At 36.1% G+C, this 18117-nt stretch overlaps 1 protein-coding gene across 2 annotated transcripts in view; it reads right to left on the reverse strand.

Annotated features, from left to right (window-relative positions):
• The window catches only part of LOC145285929 (uncharacterized), a 105354-nt gene that overhangs the window by 69788 nt on the left and 17449 nt on the right, over positions 1-18117 (reverse strand). For both annotated transcript variants that reach the window (XM_080134432.1, XM_080134431.1), the window contains exons 5-6: positions 14923-15043; positions 11205-11284 (exon numbers count right to left, since the gene is read on the reverse strand). In XM_080134432.1, coding sequence (XP_079990558.1) covers positions 11205-11284; positions 14923-15043 — 201 coding nt within the window. The remainder of the gene's footprint in view (positions 1-11204; positions 11285-14922; positions 15044-18117) is intronic.

Raw genomic sequence — 18117 nt, forward strand, 5'->3', positions numbered from 1 at the left:
TGCTCGTCTGAGCTCCAATCTCTCATCCCCCCTCGCCAATCTTTCACGAGAAACACCTGTCTGGCTGAAACTACTGTCAATAATTTTCCCCACTCTTTATCTGTGCCCAAATCCAAACGTAGATTCCATGAGCAGAACTTCTTTCTCAGAAGTGCACGATTGTGGAACTCTTTTCCGTTCGCCTGTTTCCCACCTGACTACAACTTGGATGTCTTCAAATCCAACATAAACAAATTCCTGACAAACCGTCCCCTTAAGTAAGACACTCTATCAAATTTCCAATACTAATGATTACTACAATACTATCTCATTGATTACTGTACACGCAATAACCCTTATCCCTGGCCTTGATAAGTTTTTTTTTTTTTTTTTTACACAGTGATCACCACTTATCAAGGCCCGGAAGCCACTCAGGGATAAGGGTTATTGCAAGTACATTACGTTAGTGTGGAGATTTGATGAAGTGTTTAATTAAGGGGGCGGTTCATTAGGAATTTGTTAACATTGGACTTGAAGACATCCAAGCTGTAGTCCGGAGGGAAGCAGGCAGACGGAACAGAGTTCCACAGGCGTGCAGTTCTAAGAAAGAAGCTTTGTTCATGGAATCCGCATTTTGATTTAGGCACAGATATAGAGTGGGGGAAATTTTTCACAGTGGATTCAGCTAGACGGGTGTTTTTCGTGAAAGATTGTGACCCCCATGTAAAAAAACAAAAAAAAAAACAAGTTCATGTATTTACGGATTAAACAAAAGCCAAGCATACATATACACACCACCAGTCTAATCCACATAATCTCTGCATTGTTACACGCAACTGCACGTGGCACCAACTAAAATAAACATATCTACTCAACTTCTTCTTACAAAGAAAACAAATCTTTCTTCATCTAGAATGTTCACATAAACTTTAAACTCGTATTAAATTTTTAATTTTAGTTGTTCTGGCATGTTTGAGATGAGGTTTTTTGATTTGGATCATTCCAACCATTGTAAAATTTTCAATAACAAAGAAATTTTCTTTATGCGTGGGATTTTTAAAGGTTTTATTTTGGAGAGAATTGACCCAGGAGAGAGAGACACTAATGTTCTTACAGCTAATAATTTTTTTAATCTTTTAATTAAAATGGTAACATATAGACAGAGATACCAAGGTAACATTTCACACTTAATGATTATCAAAGTTTTCTACATTATTGGCCAACAGCCTATGACAGACTTACATTATTCAATGCGTCTCGATCGACTCCCATAGATACACTGATTTGAAACCCTTGTTTTCTCTCAGCTCAAAATAAATGTGACGTCATTCATCATCTTGCCTATACCTCTGTTACGTCTATGCTGTTTAGCTTTTACGTTATATGTCAGCCACTCTTGATTCAATCCTGGGAACGATTTTGTTTTGCAGATTTGGATCATTAGCATGCACTCAGTGTGACCCTTGTCAAAATCAACACTAGCTAACTTAATCGCTATTCAGGTAGGGTTATATGTAACGCTACTGTTTTCATCTTGAGTGTTATTCTTACAATATTTCAATCAATGTTACTTCCAGCTTACTTTAGGTATATCTTGTCAAACTCTGGAATCTCTATGGAATTTCAAACAGAACCCTTTGCATGCTCTTGTTCCATCAACCGTGACCAAAATAGAAGTCTTAGATTATTCACAATTGTATTCTTAGTATCGTCTGCACTGAGGATTGAACCATCAGCCTCCAGAAGAATGTCATTTAGAACTGAATTATACTTATTACTTTATTTGTTAAGTCATGCGTTCTTGCAAACTGCGGATTAAATAAAGGATTCCATTCTAAATTCCATACGCATTTAAGAGTTGAACAAAAAGATTCTCGAGTTTGACAAGATACACTTGAAGAAGGTCAGAGGTTACATCAGCCGAAGTGTTGTGTGACTGACACTCAAGTTGAGGACAATAGTTCCAATAATTCAAATTGTTCCAACAAGTTGTGAAATAAAATTGATATACTTATATATGAAGAGACTTTGTCATTCATTTTGGTATTGCCTTTACTCTACACCTGCTCATGCCACTTGTTTCAATTTGAGAAAAATGCATGCCTCATATAATTGGCAAGAGTGTGTTTGTAATGTAACAATATCGTTTTATTATCTGTGACGTATTCTAAGAGAGAGAAGTATGGGAATGCACATCCATTCTATTTTTTTGCTCCTTATTTAAAACTAGCCTGGGTGCCTGGCGTTGCCCAGATATTTGGAAGTGTGTGTTGAGCAAAAAAAAAAAAAAAAGTGGTAGTAGGGAGGCAGGCTCGAAGCCGTATCGCGAAGGAGGAAAAGAACACGAAAAAAAAAAAAGTAACGTCTTTGCCGTTGTATCCATCACCAAACCGGAAGTAGCGAAGGTTTAAATTAAGGCTAGTCAATTGAAAAGAGGGGATGACTTTTGAAAATATCGGCGAAAAAAGCAACCCCCTCCTTTTAGAAAAGTGCTCAGTTGAAGGTGAAGGAATTAATGCATTTAGCTATTTTTCGATATTTGTCGCCTGAAGGGTGGGCCTCAAAACGATACTGATCTCATAAAAATCCGTCGCCTCTGTCAAAACTTTTAAGCAGACATACATACATACATACATACATACATACATGATGATTGCAACGTCTTGTCAGACGAGTGCCACTCCCGCAGACACTTAATGTCCATGAGCCCAAAAATGACTTTTTTTTTTTTCTTAGTCCTACTGGTGAATTCACACGCTCAAACAGGCATGATACTGAAGACGGTCATTGAGATCAATTATTACATGCTTCAAGCATTTCAAGCTTCCATGCGTCACAACTTTTCCATCGCCACAGGACCATTTTTATAGACAAATGCCTGAGGGAGTATCTATACACAGATGATGTTACAGAGTCTTAGCTTTGTACGACAGCTAAGTCTCTCTCTCGGTTCAAAATGTTGAGATCCAGCAAAGCAAGAGCAAGATAACCAGCAACAAGTTAAACTGCAGACCAGCTTAATGTGGGTACTGGTCTCCCGCTTTATGGTTTTTTAAATCAGAGATTTGCTTCTCCTAGAAAGGTTGCCTTCACCACGGCTTATGGGAGCCCTCTCCACCCCAATACACAAACACATACATGCATACATACATACATACATACATACATACATACAAACATACATTTAAACAGACAGGTGAAATTTATTAATATAATACACAATTCTTTCCTGCATATTAATTTTTACTTTTTATTTTTACAGACAATCAATCATGGGAGATAATAAACTAACACAGGAAATGAAAAGAACACGCAATAATGGCACACCACAGCGATTTTCAAATTGTACAATTTCTTAATTTCTTAAAATCGCCGGATCCTTTGTTTTTAAAGTTCGCAAAGAATTAGAAGATAATGATGGCTAAACTTCTGTTGCTTAACATAAAAAGCACCAGTAATGCTCTGACAGCATTAGAACACGAGTTCCAAAAATCATTGACCAGATCCCCCAGAACTAATGAGGTCTTTTTCAAGATCTCGATGTCTGTGAAGCCACAATTCGAAGGTCTGTCAATGAGAATCTTTGATACCTATATGATGAATAAAGGTCAGTTTATGTCCGAAACCACCAAACAAATCGTTTAGTGAAGTCCAAGAGACTTTAAAAAAAAACTGAAACATCCTGCTGAACAAGACATGCTTTGATTATTTTCAGACAAAAAAACTTTGATTAGCTTGTGGCCTCCAAGCCCTCCAGACCTTAATCTATTGAATTATTACATGTGGGACGTTGTTGAGAGAGATGTTAATAGATATCCTCACAACATCAAAACTTCTCCAAAAGCATCCATAGTCAGAGTAATGGACAACATCGACAAGGACTATCTTATATGCGCCTGCCAAAGGTTTAAGTCTTGAATAGAAGGTGTCATTGAAACGGCGGGCGATTTCATTGAATGAAATCATTAAATAAGAGTATTGTGCGAGCCTTTTCTAGTCTCACACAAAAACACGCGTTCACATTTCAAGCTATATTACTTGTCATATACATACACGCACACAAACATACGCGCCCACGTCCACACACATACATATATTCACGTTCGCATACATACACTCACATTCACGCTAATGTACACACATGTACTCACATACATGCACACATGGACAACGTCACTTCCCCTTTCAAAGGAAATCCACACATGCGCAAAAGACCACCGGAAACACCTATGAAAGAAAGAGCAATAAGCGGCTTCTTCCTTTTTCCAACCTGCCTTCCGAGGTGGTTGGTCGGTGCATCAGCCACCGCCGTTTCGGCAGACATGCGCGTACCTCACACCACTTGCTACTATGTGGGACAAAAAGCTATCAGACCGTACGTACACTTTATACGCTTTCTATCTCCATAACCTGGATTGACTTTTTCTCATTCTCTCTCCATGAACTGGATTGACATTCTCACTCTATCTCCCCTTCAGCTTTGGTCCATCAAAACAGACATGTGCGCGACGCTCTACTGAGCTTAACCCTTTCTTTCTACAGACCGGCTTGCCACTTTGCGTTTCTCTATTGCATTCCCCCTTCCTTCCACGTGCGTAGTCGCCAATGGCCGAATGAACACGTGTACACCCAAGACTTTCATTTCTCAACAGAAAATAAAAATGTTTATTTTATTCCAGCATTTGAGTTCTTTGTTTCCTTCATTCAATTCGTTTCATTATTTTTTCTTGTAGCGAGTTAGGGTATTTATATCCTAGTCTTCTACAGTATCGTTTATGTATCAATGTCGTTTTATTTAATTACAGATGTGGTGTTTGTATTTTTATTATCCTTAAAAATGTAATAAATGTTCTCAAACAATGGACGCCCCCTGTATATAGTCACCTTTAAAACAGGCAGGAGGGGGTATTGTTAGACGGCGTTCTTGGATGTCATCTGGTGTAATTGGTGAAATCTGGAGACAAATGATTTTGTTAACCCGTTCTTATAGGAGCTCCTAAGTTCTCACTGGCTTACCATTTTCACATAGATGTATTACTTTTGGAGTTTGAAATGATTTTCATTGGTTGGAAATATTTTAAGTTCACACATTCCTGTGAAAACTAACTTGATGGAGAGAGCGAATTTCGACAAAAGCAGAGAAAAAAGAGGGTAGCAATTAAAACTATTTGTTTTTAGTTTGTTGGGATCATTTGGCGATTCAGCCGCCAAAGCAGGAACAAAGCAATTTCTGTCAAATACTTAATTCTGATTAGTTACCAAAATCAGACTTAAGCTAATCAGAAAGCTTTTATTTTTTCTCCTTATTTAAAATGTTATAAGAAAAAAAATATATGGAGTCGCCTTTAAAATTAATGACATATTTAAAAATAATAACACCAAAATAATCCAAGATTACTGCACGTGTGTTAATTTGTCTGAAACTTTAATTTTGTCAAGCTTCCATTCTTTTGAAAAATTCTATAATGTTAAATTTTAATCATTTGTGCGTTTATTAAATAAATGGTGAAAATTCATTAAAATTGTATATTTCTGTGATTTTAATTATACTGTTTAAAACATACTTAATAAAATTTGAAGTTAGGGTTAGTGCTGTGGGGTATCCACCCTACAGATAATCATGAATTCTTTCATTCACTATAAAGACCAAGAGAACATGTCTCTTGGCGTTAGCACACAAGTCATGCAGGTGTCATGCGCACTTGGTAGTCGGACTGATGTATAACCACAGTATTTATTGTATTTGCTTTTCTGTTCAATATATTTTGTTTTCATTAAATACCGAATTGTGTCTTTATGACACTACAAAAGTTAGGAGATATAATTCATTATAAAACGATTTGAAGTTATTATCATGGTCGGTCTTTTTTGTTTTGTGACAACATTTTTTTTTAGAAATCGCTCCAGACAAAACATGAAGCCACTTGATGCAAGAAGCTAAAAAAATAAAAAATACCACTTCAAAGACAAAAATTAGCTAAAAATAAGAAACGGCTATTCTTCCTCCTTTGCCAGAAGCATAATCATGGAATCACTTTCTAATTTCCTCAAAGTCTTTATATTTTTACATCTAAGCTATTTCCTATGAATGCTAAAATTCGAAGTTCAAACACTAGTACAGGTTGACCTCTCAAAAATGCTATTCATGGAATTGTTAATAAAATTTAGATTCTCTTCTGTAATCCAACCATATTTGGTATAAATAAACTCCTGTCTATGCCTGACTTGACCACCAAGTTTCAATCATGAACGGTCAACAGTTTTCGTTGTATTGCTTATCAATGATATGCACCAAACGTGCAGCTCTGCATTGATCAATACGGAGGAAGAGATATATTATGAGGGATGAACAATGGTTTTAACAGAATGGGACAACTCCGATCTTGAGAGGATAGCTAGTCTTGTAATCAAAAATGATCCAAGAAGGGAAGGCAAAAGGAATAACTAAGAAAATTATCCAATTGCAATTGCAAATATTAAATGTAGCCGTTTAAGCAAAAATTAGCATCAATCCAGTCAGAGAAGCTTTTAACTGTAAAGAATTCAAGGTAACATAATGGTAGTATTAATCCAGTCATTGTTAGTAGTGGTCCTCCTCTCATGTTAATGTGGCACTATATCTCAGTGTCACGGTTGCTAACACATTCTGCAGCATGGCCGGGTGGTGATTTGGCCATAAGCGTAGGGATACATAGAAATGCAGCCCAGAATTCCCTTTCCTTGACCTCTCTCATCCGAACAACATGGGGTAAGCACACATATTTCTGTCTCTCCATAAACGAGACACTAGTTAAGCATAGTTAGTTTAATAATTGTAGGATATGTAAATTGTATATTGTATTGTAATATATATTTTTGTAAAATAAATAGTTAAGATTATATAATACTAGCGGGGGTACCCGGCGTTGCCCGAGTGTTTGTTTCCGGGACGGGGGGGGGGGGGAGTTTTAAAAAATGTTATGGTACGTAAGTAGGAAGGATCAAACCCGGAGTCATGAGTAAAAGTAGGAAAATAAAGTGTGAAAAAACAAAAAACAAACATCTGCAACGTTAACAGTTCGGCCACCAAGAAAAGTCCATTCCAGTTGTTTAGGAAAAAAAAAAAAAAAAACGACTACGGTAGGTCGGCGCGAACGTGAAAATATAATGTGAATTGTCCAGCACGCTAACCACTACGCCACAGAGCACTGCAGCTTAGTTTAGTGATTTTAAATAACTTCACATGAAAGAACTACGAAGCCAAACCGGTGTTCTCTTCTCAACTGTTCCTTGTGAACGATCCCCAAATGGTGTTAAGTGGTGACAGGGGGAGGAGGAATTTATTAGAGAGAAAATATTTTACCACTTCCATTGATCTTAACCGATTTTGGCCGTGACTTCTCAACAGAAAAAGTATAGAAATCTAAGATTATCGAGGAATTTGAGAAATAATAAGCCTATAACACACCTCAGATATTGTTCTGCCGTTTGTGCATATTATATTTGCATGAAATATCTTGATTTTTAATCCTATTAAGGTCAAAATCCGACGGGAAAAAATGAGTTCATTTTATTTATATAGAGATATTTGCAATTGTGTTGTGTGTCGTTTTTTCTTTGTGTCTGCTATAAATTTCTCCATTAAACAACGAAGCAGTCCAGAGGGCAAAAGAAGATTCCAACCAGATTGACTCTTAAAAATAGTCCATGGCATAACCAAAAATAATAGCCACCGACATCTCGACCCGTTTTTGTTGATGTTTCCATGTGCTTATCTGTGGATATCGTTTATTCCCCCAGGGAAGCGATAGTACCATATTAAGACGAAAAGCTAACATTGAAAAATTCAAAGAGATTGAGTATATTTTATACAGCGATTCTGGTACCTGACTACTTCTTACTTATCACTCCTATAAGTATAGTCATCTAAATTTTTAGGGTCATGCTAAAAATATTGTAATATCCTCACATTTCAAGTGTGAACACATTGATAAGAGATGTGATCCTCGATGGGCTTCACATTCACCGGACCTTAACATCCCAAATATTTATCTGTGGTGTTATCTTAAATATAATGACTATCAAAACAATTCCTAGACTTCTGCATTGTAAGCACACCTGCATGCAACTAATTTGGACTGTGATAGCACAGTCCAAATTAGTTGCATGCAGGTGTGCTTACAATGCAGAAGTGCACCTTTGGAGTTCATAATTGAACAGCAATAAAACAAAGACTGTTTGATATTCTTGACTGAAACTTGGTGGACAAGTCAGGAATAAATTGAATTTTATTTGTATTATGTGGATTATTCAAACTACTATTATCATTTTGTGTGTTATTCTCACAATGTTTTTGGCTTATGTAACCCTGGGTCTTCTTTAAGTGCATTATGATTATCTCAGGAATCTGTACGTCGAACTCGGAATCTATATATATTTAATTCACAGGGGTAAATTATTCTCGTTCTATCAACCATGACCAGGTATAAGTGTTGAATAGTGGGGGTACCAAATCGATGTCTGTTGTGTAGCGGGATGTACATATCGGGGATGAGAATATAACGGGACGAGACGTCGTTTATAATGGTGTATACGGCGACGATGATGGCATTTACAATATGAGCTGATATAGGTGAAGCTGATGTGTAATGGAAAATTCTTTTTAACTCGGAGGGGAAATACATTATTGAAGAGGGGGACAGTTAACACTTTCAAAGGGGGATACAGAAAATACCTTTTAGAAGGGGTTTCCTAAAAAGTTCATTGTACAAGACAAAGACAAAAACACATTACCTTGCGGTTGAAATGACGATGAAGACCAAAGCTTGCAAACAATATGATCAAATTTATTCCAGCTGGTGATGAAAATAGTGGGAATTCGATGTCTCTTATATTTACTACATTGTCTTGTCTTCATTTCTGCCTTGTTTCCGAAAGGAGCTTAGGCTAACTCAACTCTCCTCTCTCAACTGCCAACTCTCCTAGCTGTAACTGATTTCGAACTCTAACTTAACTGAATATATTTAATCTATATTTCTTTGTGACGTCAGAACGCGCTCAAACATGTGAATGTTTTTTCACATGGATTTTACATATTACATATGACTCCAACACGTTTTTCTGGCAACACAAAGAACATTTGTTAATTGATTGTTCATTATTTCTCTGACCTAACTTTGTTTTTATACTTATTTCTAGCTACAATGGATAATTCCACTGCAATCGTATCTAAATAGCAATATGTATTCATTTTTAACTTTTGATCACTGAGTTCGATTCTAGCATTCTCCTTTAATAACTACTAGCCTGAGTGCCTGGCATTGCTCGAGTGTTTTGAGGTGTGTGTTGAGCAAAAAAAAACAGTGTTAGTAGGCAGGCAGGTTTGAACCCGTACTGCAAAGAAGGAAAAGAATGTGAAAACCCCCCAAAAAACATGTGACGCTAAATCGGAAGTGGCGAAAGTTTAAATTAAGGCTAGTCAATCGAAAAGAGGGGATGACTTTCGAAAATAAACCAAAGCCTCTTTGTAGAAAAGTGCCCAGTGGAGAGTGAAGGAATTAATGTTTTTAACCAATTTTTCGATATTTGTCATCCGATGGGGAATCTTCAAAACATTATCGATCTCGCGAAAATCCGTCGCCTCTGTCAAAAGTTTGTGGCAGACATACATACATACATACATGTATAATCAAATGCCACTTCAAACAACCTGCTGTTTTGTACGTCTGCCCGCAGTTGACATAGGTTGGATCTGGCAACACAAGATTGCTTTGTGGCCCACTGCACTGATGAGTAGTCTGGTGGCTTATCATAGCAGCTCTGCTCAGACATAATCTTCCGCACACCTCACACTCCAGACCAATTTGGTGCCCCCCACCCATTCACTGCTCCTTTCACCCTCCCTTTCCGGATACCATTTTTCAGCTGCTCATACTAGGTTCGATCTGCCTCAAACTTGCCCACACCTCCCCGCAAGGTCCTTCTCTCCACAATCCAAAACACGACTCTTCCAGGTTCTTTCATCTATCTCACATTTTTTTTAAGATGGATCTCAAACAATCTTTGAATCTCATTTTAGGCTTTTGAGCCAGACGTCTTCATTCTGCGAGCTGTCCATAAAGGAGTTGTTTGGGAAGTCGACTGTCTAACATCCTCACCACATGTCCACTCCATCTCACATACATACATACATACATACATACATACATGATGATTGCAACGTCTTGTCAGACGAGTGCCATCTCTCAGATACTCAAAGTCCATGAGCCCAAAAATGACTTCCATCACCACAGGACTATTTTAATAGACAAATGCCTGAGGGAGTATCTGTACAAAGATGATGTTACAGAGTCTTAGCTTTTTACGACAGCTAAGTCTCTCTCTCGGTTCAAAATGTTGAGATCCAACAACAAGCAAGAGCAAGATAGCCGGCAACAAGTTAAACTGCAGACCAGCTTAATGCGGGTACTGGTCTCCTGCTTTATGGTTTTTTAAATCAGAGATTTGCTTCTCCTTGAAAAGGCGCCTTTACCACGGCTTACGGGAGACCTCTCCACTCCAACACACACATACATACACACACACAAACACACACGGTGCTAGTTGACCGTTGACCCCAAAAAAGGGTTCATTCGCCCTTTAGAAGGTCTTGTTTTTAATCTTTCAAGGAGACTAGCTACCCTTCTCACCAAACAAGTCTGGTGGGGGAACCAGTTTAGTCGCTGGTGACCCGACCATGAGGCAGGTAGTACTGGGTTACATGGTACCAGTAGCATATAACATGACCTTACATAACATACATACATACATGACCTGACATAACATACATACATACATACATGCATACATACATACATATATTTAAACAGACATGTGAGATTTATATTATAGATTATTTTCAATCTTAATTACTTCATTTCTCTAAATACCGGGATCTGCCCCCTTCAATATACAACTTAAGTACAGATTCCGGAGTTGAACAATATGCATCTGAAGAAGATCTGAGGTTACATATTGTGAGAACGACATCTAAGGTTAGAATTGCAGTCCGAATAATCCAAACGATTAATCCTCATCTAAAACTTTCTGAAACATAATGAAGTCTCTCGTATTTCTTCCAAATATGGTTGCATTGCAGAAGGGATATTCTGTTTTATTAACCATTCTCTGAATGGCAATTTGGCGTGAACGCAAAGACAGACGTTGAATATTTTATTTAAAAACAAATGCATAATTTTAGGTCAAACCTGAGTATTGAAATCTGCCTCTTCTGTTTGTTTCTCCGCTAAAATTAGATTTGTTTCTTGAAGTTCTTGAAGCTCTTGTCCTAAAAGAATAATTTAAACCAAAAATTAAAACTGAAAACCTGGTATTAAATTTCTGATATTTCAGATGAGCATTGATAATTTGTATTATTTGTATTATTCAGACTACTGTTCTCTCATCTTGAGTGTTATTTTCACAACCTTTCAACAGACGTAACCTTCGACCTTCAAGTGTAGCTTGTTAAACTCGGGAATCGGTCTATAAGGACCAAGGCATAAAATAGTAAGTAAAATTTAATTCTAAGCGACGCTCTTCTGGAGGTTGAAGGTTCAATCCTCAGTGCAAGCAAAGCAATACTAAGAATACAACTGCGGATTACTTAAGACTAAAAGATTAAAAAAAGGGTTCCATTCAAAATTCTATACAGATTTTCAAGTTTGATAAAAGGATTCCCAAGTTTGAGAAAATAGACCTGAAGAAGGTTGGAGGTTACATCGGCTGAATCATAGTGCGAATAACACTCAAGATGAGAATAGTAGCCTGAAGAATCCAAATAAGACCAATTAAAACCCGGTTTCCACAATATCTCACAATGTAAACATATACAGGGTGAGTCACGGGAAATGAATGTTTTTAAATAATAACAACAAGCTAAATGACATCTTAAGCAGGTTTAAAGACTACCTTCCTCACTCCCTATCCCTTACTCAAGGAGAGCAAGGAGCGTTCCAAAAACATCCGTTTCCAGTGACTCAACCTGTATCTATATATTAATACTGTAGTAGCTCTAACATACGTATGCATGTGTGTCACGGTTTCCAGATTATAAATCATTCGATCGGGAGATCCTATTTATTAAAAAGGTGGACAGAAGGTGATAACATACTACAAACATTAAAATAGTCCATAGATACGCTAATTTAATGTTCGTAACATGTTATCACCTTTTATCCTCCTTTTTACTAAATAGGATCTTCTGATCACTGAAGACGCAAAGTACAAAAAATAAATCTATATATATAAAAGCGAAAATGTGTGTATGTATGTATGTTTGTATGTATGTATGTGTGTTTGTATGTCTCGCAAAAACTTTCGACATGTGTCACGGATTTTCGCCAGATAGGTATCATTTTAAAGTTCCAACCTTCGCCCGACAAATATCGAAAAATTGGCCAAAAACATTCATTCCTTCACCCTGAAATCATCAGTTTTGTACAGGGAGGGGTGCCGAAAAAAATCGTTCCTTCATTTTCTCTGCTCCTGCTACTACGACAATGATGTCATGTTTAACCTAGAAAACGTTGACGCTAGTTTAAAACCACCTGCAAGTGTTTTTAAAGGTTTAATTTTATCCGTTATTAAGTGTATGTCTCTTTTGGGTAGGGTAACGTGTCGGGCATTTTTTTTCTGCCTTAGCCTCGATGTTTCGGGTTCGAGCCTGTCTTCCTACCTAAACTTTTTTTCCTCTTTTACACCTTTTTTTTTTTTTTTTTTTTACGTTTGTTCATTGTTTTGCTTTGTTTTGGTTTTTCCAATTTTTTTTTAACAGCGTGTTTTTTTAAAATAATATTAAAACAGGATCACCCTCTCCTATATACACACCTCCAAACACCCGGGCAACGCCGGGTACCCCCTGCTAGTAAATAAATAAAATAAAAATATAATATCGCCTTTGGACCGCACGTGAAACTAAAATATACCTTCTTGGTCTTTTGGTTAGGATTCAAGGGTAGTATTTGTCTTGTCTAAAGATGGTATAACGATATCATGATATTGGATATTGGAGATAAACCGTAATAACCAGATATATTCTAACACTACATTAACCAGATTACTTAGATAAATCCTTTTACAATTTTAATAAAAGACTATAATATCACGGAGACTTCATTCATGCTGAACATCCACAGAATACCCAACAGCAATACATTACACATGGAAGATGCCACCGTAGAATTTCCACATGTCCCACTAGTCTATATATTAATACTGTAGTACCTTTAACGCATGTATGTATGTTACGGTTTCCAGATTATAAATCATTTGATCGGGAGATCCTATTTATTAAAAAGGAGGATAGAAGGTGATAACGTACTACGAACTTTAAATTAGTATGAAAATACGCTAATTTTATGTTCGTAGTATGTTATGATGCCCCCTTCTCCTGCTAAAAAAATACATCATGAGGCCAACATCAAAAGATTAAAACTTCTTCAAGCCATTTACATTAAAACTAGACATCTCACAACTTGTATGACTTTGCAATTTCTACAGCTACTTAGTACATAGAAAACATAACTACAGGATGGAACGATAAAATTGTCGCCCTAGAAAAGACGAGATGATTCCATTTCCGTTTGATGAAAACCAGTTTCCTTTTTTTTATAGTAGACCTTCTGCTAATTGGCCAGTTGTGTACAAATCCCAAGAGCGATAGGAGCCTTCTATACATGTCTGAAAGTTACACGACATTCAACGAGCGAGATCGGAGATGCGCTGCTGTACAACTTATGCTCACTACCGATCCAAGTTGTGACAACAGGACCATTGCCAGCACCCTCAAAATGCAAATCTGGACAGTCAACACTTGAGGGCACAGCTCAATGAAGTTTCCGGTCACTGTTATGGTCTTTGGTGTGATTTCAAGTGAGGGTCACATCATGCCATCTCGCATCTTCGAAGTCGGCTTGAAAGTCAACATCAAAGTGTACCTGGCTGTGCTGAAGAGTGTGGTGATCCCCTGGTCCATTCAGGAGGCCGCTAGCAGAACCTGTCTGTAGCAGCAGGACTTTACACCGACCGACAAGTTTAAAGACACCCAGGCCTGGCTTCAGAAGGAGTGCTACAACTTTGTGTTCTTCTCTCACTGGCCTCCCTTCCCTATTTACCTGAACCCGCTTGACTACCTAAGTTAGTCATATGTTGAGAACATCACTAACATGACCTCCCACCACACCAAAGCTAGCTTGATCGCTTCATCAGTCAAGTATTCGCTGAGCTCTCATCTGCATTTGTGGAAAAGGCATGCTCTAGTTCCAGATCCGTATCAAGGCGGTAATTGAGGCTGAAGGCGGCTACATTGAATAGATGTCAGCTCTACTACATAATCAAGTTACCTGAATTGATTTTTTTTCAATAAAAGTTTTAAAATAAAGTTGTAGTGTTGTTTTTTTTTAGGGTGACAATTTTATTATTCCACTCTGTATTAAATCTGACACAGTGATATGGGATAAGAAGGAGAAAGAAGAAACCTTAGTGGAAGTCAGTGTCAACAATGATCCTGGCTTAATCAGAGCTGAGAGAAAAATGATAACGAAATATCAAAGTCTTATGTACGAGAAGAAACTGGAATTTTAGGAAGATCTCCATCATTCCAGTAATTATAGGAGCAGCCGAACCCATGAAAAATAATTTAAAAACTACCTGGTAAATATACCCGGTGAACCAAGAGCAAGAGAGATGCAAACAATTGTAGTTAAAGCGACAGTTTGAATCTTAAAAAGTTGGAAAGTATGAGATAGTAGGTGGATGTCTAGTATCCGGTAGGATGCCCCATTCCAGCTAGAATAAAATAATCAGAAAATTGTAAAAAAAAAAAAAAAAAATGTTAATACTAACAAACAGTATTCTGCGATTAATATCAAAAGAAAACAAATAAACAAACAAACAAACAAACAAACAAACAAACGGTATTCATACTTATTTGCAGGATCTGATTTTCTTTTTCTCCCAGCAAGGACTGCAACTCTTGACAGGTGCTCGCGCATTTCTCGTGGATATTACTACCAACAGCGTCTTCATTCTCAGAATCGCTAAGTTTCTAAAAGACAAAGTTTAGACAACACGTTTAACATTCAGTAGCTAGACATCAGTATTGAAATCTATATTATATTTCTCTTAGTCTGTCTGTCTGCCTGTCTGTCTGTCTGTCTGTCTGTCTGTCTGTTCTGCTTTTTTCCCAGAAACTACTGGGCCCATCTTACTGAAATTATCTTTGTTATGATAAAGTGCAGTGAACTAAATAGTATGGTATCCATTCGACGCACACTTAGGGTTAATAAACGATTTGTTTTACTATACGCATAGATTCGAAAAAGTTGTCAAAAAAAATGTATAACAAATAAATGTTATCAAAAGCAAAATAAGATACTTTTCTACCAAATTGGATAAGTTTTTAGTGTTTTTATTTAATGTAAAGTGTTTATTCGGCTCGAAAAACATATAGTGTTTACTGATGTATTTGGAAAATGCAAATCGCGGCAGACTCTTTGTTGAATATGTAAGTTTGGGAAAATATGTTAAAACTAAAAAAACTATACAAAATACTGTTAGAAACCCACCGAATATATGTTACTATAACATATATTCAGTGGGTTACTAAAAAGTCTCGTATTATTTAATAGAGATCTTTTACCCCTTTGATTTACCTTCTCCTCAAGTGGTCAGACATAAGGTCAAGTGGCGATTTGGATTAAAGTGTTTCTGTGGAAAGAACTTGATTGTAACTTGGTACACGCAGGTCGTCCGTCTATGATGTTAACCACTCAGCCACTATCATCTCTATTTATATAAAGTAAGGTATGTGTATACGTTTAGCTATTTATATGTACACTATTTACTCCTAAACTAATTAACCGATCATTATAAATTTTGGAACAGAGCAGCTAGGTGTCAGGCGCCGTAGTGTGGGCTATATTATGTTTAATTTAGTTTAATACAAAGGAAGTAAAAAAAAAAGGATGAAAATTCTTTGTGAAAATTCGGATACCTCCAATATTTGGTGAAATTTGAACAATAGATATTGATTAATAATTATTCTCCAAATTTCAGTTTTGTATTTTTAGGAGGTAATAATATGGCACAACTTCCCATTTGTAAACACAAATATTTCAGATTTGCATTAAATTTGATCCGTAGTTATTACACACCATGAAAAGCATGATTCCCTGAATTCAAATTTCTTTTCAAGACCTCTTAAACTTAAATTTTAGGCATTTTCTTGAATAAAAGTTTTCCAATGAATTTTTTCAAAATTGGAATAAAGGTTCTCAACATCAAGTGCAGAAGCATTATATTTTGATTTTAATATTTTGTAAATAGTGTTGGGACGATTTATCGGAATCCGGAATCGGAAACATTGGAAGATTTAGAGGTATCGGATTTGGTATTGGAATCAGAAAAAATTTGTGCCAATTTTTCGATGCCAAATCAATTCTTTTAATTGTCTTTTTTTTTTTTTATTTGATTTCGCTTTAAAGTAAAATCTTCTATTGCTGGTAATAATGCTAAAATAATAAATATTTATTGATTTTAAAATACCTGTAAAGCTAAAATTGATAGATCATCCTTCGCAAGTGTTTTTTTATGTTTAGGAAAATTACTGCATATTGAACATGTGTTTTGACGAAAATCGGGGAAAATAACAATCTTATAGTCAAATAATTAGAGAATTATAAAGAACTAGAATCAGAATTGGTAATTGTATCGGGATTGGGAATTTAGGACAGAATCAGTAATTGTATTGGAATCGGGAAAAATATTGGAATCGTCCCATCACTATTTGTAAGGCCACATAAAAGTGGTGTAAAATTGTTCAAGTTGCCTCTTCTGGAATCGATATTTTTCTTGTATATATTAGCAGGGATATCCGACGTTTCCCGGGATTGAAGGAGGATTAACAAATGTTTCACTCTCCCATATAGAGGTGTCCAAAAAGTCACTGAAGGATTTTGAACTTAAATAGATATTTTTCTATAATTTTCACCTTAAATAGATATTTTTCTATAATTTTAACACAATCTGACTAAGACATTTAGAAAAATTTTTTTAAAAAAATGCAAAATTCAAACAATTTTTATTTATGAAAAATAATGTCTTTTAAATGTTGCCCATTTTCAGCTTCACATATTTATGCTCTTTCCAAAACATTATTCATGACAGATTGCAGAATCTCTGGTTTGCGATTTAACTCTCTTATTTTGTTCCTGATATTTTCCTGATCTGACGATTGTGTTAAAATTACAGAAAGATATCATCAAAAATAAAGAATCTATTTAAATTCAAAATCCTTTAGTGGCTTTTTGGACACCCTGTATTATTGTTATTGAAATTGGAGGAATCACCCATTTTTCAATAAAATCGATTGATTGCCTTCTCTAGTTGTGGACCCACATGCCTCCCCACATTATCTTAGTCCACAATATATTGTAATTTACATTGCACTGTAGAGAATCTACTGTTGTTTTATAAAATTAGTTTTTTTATATATAACAGCTTGAATTAAAGTTTAAAATGCAAAAATCAAGTATCACGGTTCAATTGTGCTCTAAACAGAAATATTTACTTCAAACGCGCCCCTGTCATATCAAAGAAACTACTGTTGATTTTATATGTCTGGCCTTACTGGTTGTGTTTATTTAAAATGTAAAAGTCAAGTAACATGATTCCATTGTGCTTTAAACAGAATTCATTTCGAAGGCACCTCGGTCATATCAAAGAACCTACTGTTGATTTTATATGCTGGGCCTTTTTGCATGTGTGGTAATAAAATTTCTCAAATGCTCTTGTGATGTTAGTCTGTATAAGACGTTAACCTTATTCAAAATCCTCTGTTCCATCTTTCATCAGATTATTTCGATTATTGATTATTAATACTTATCGAAGACATTCTGATACAAAACCTACCAAAGAACACTGCCAGATACATAAAGTACATTTGCATGAAATTTCATAAAAATTGGCCAGTAAGGAACAAACTCATATATATGCACACACAGTCCATTATATATATTATATATAAACGGGTGTAAAGAACGTATAACATGGATTTTACCAAGCAAGCTGGATCTAAAAAAACATTCATATCCTTTTTCTACAAATCCTCCTGCTACAGGA

The sequence above is a fragment of the Euprymna scolopes genome, chromosome 10 (genome assembly GCF_053919585.1).
Source record: "Euprymna scolopes isolate OS-2025 chromosome 10, ASM5391958v1, whole genome shotgun sequence".
Lineage (NCBI taxonomy): Eukaryota > Metazoa > Mollusca > Cephalopoda > Sepiida > Sepiolidae > Euprymna > Euprymna scolopes.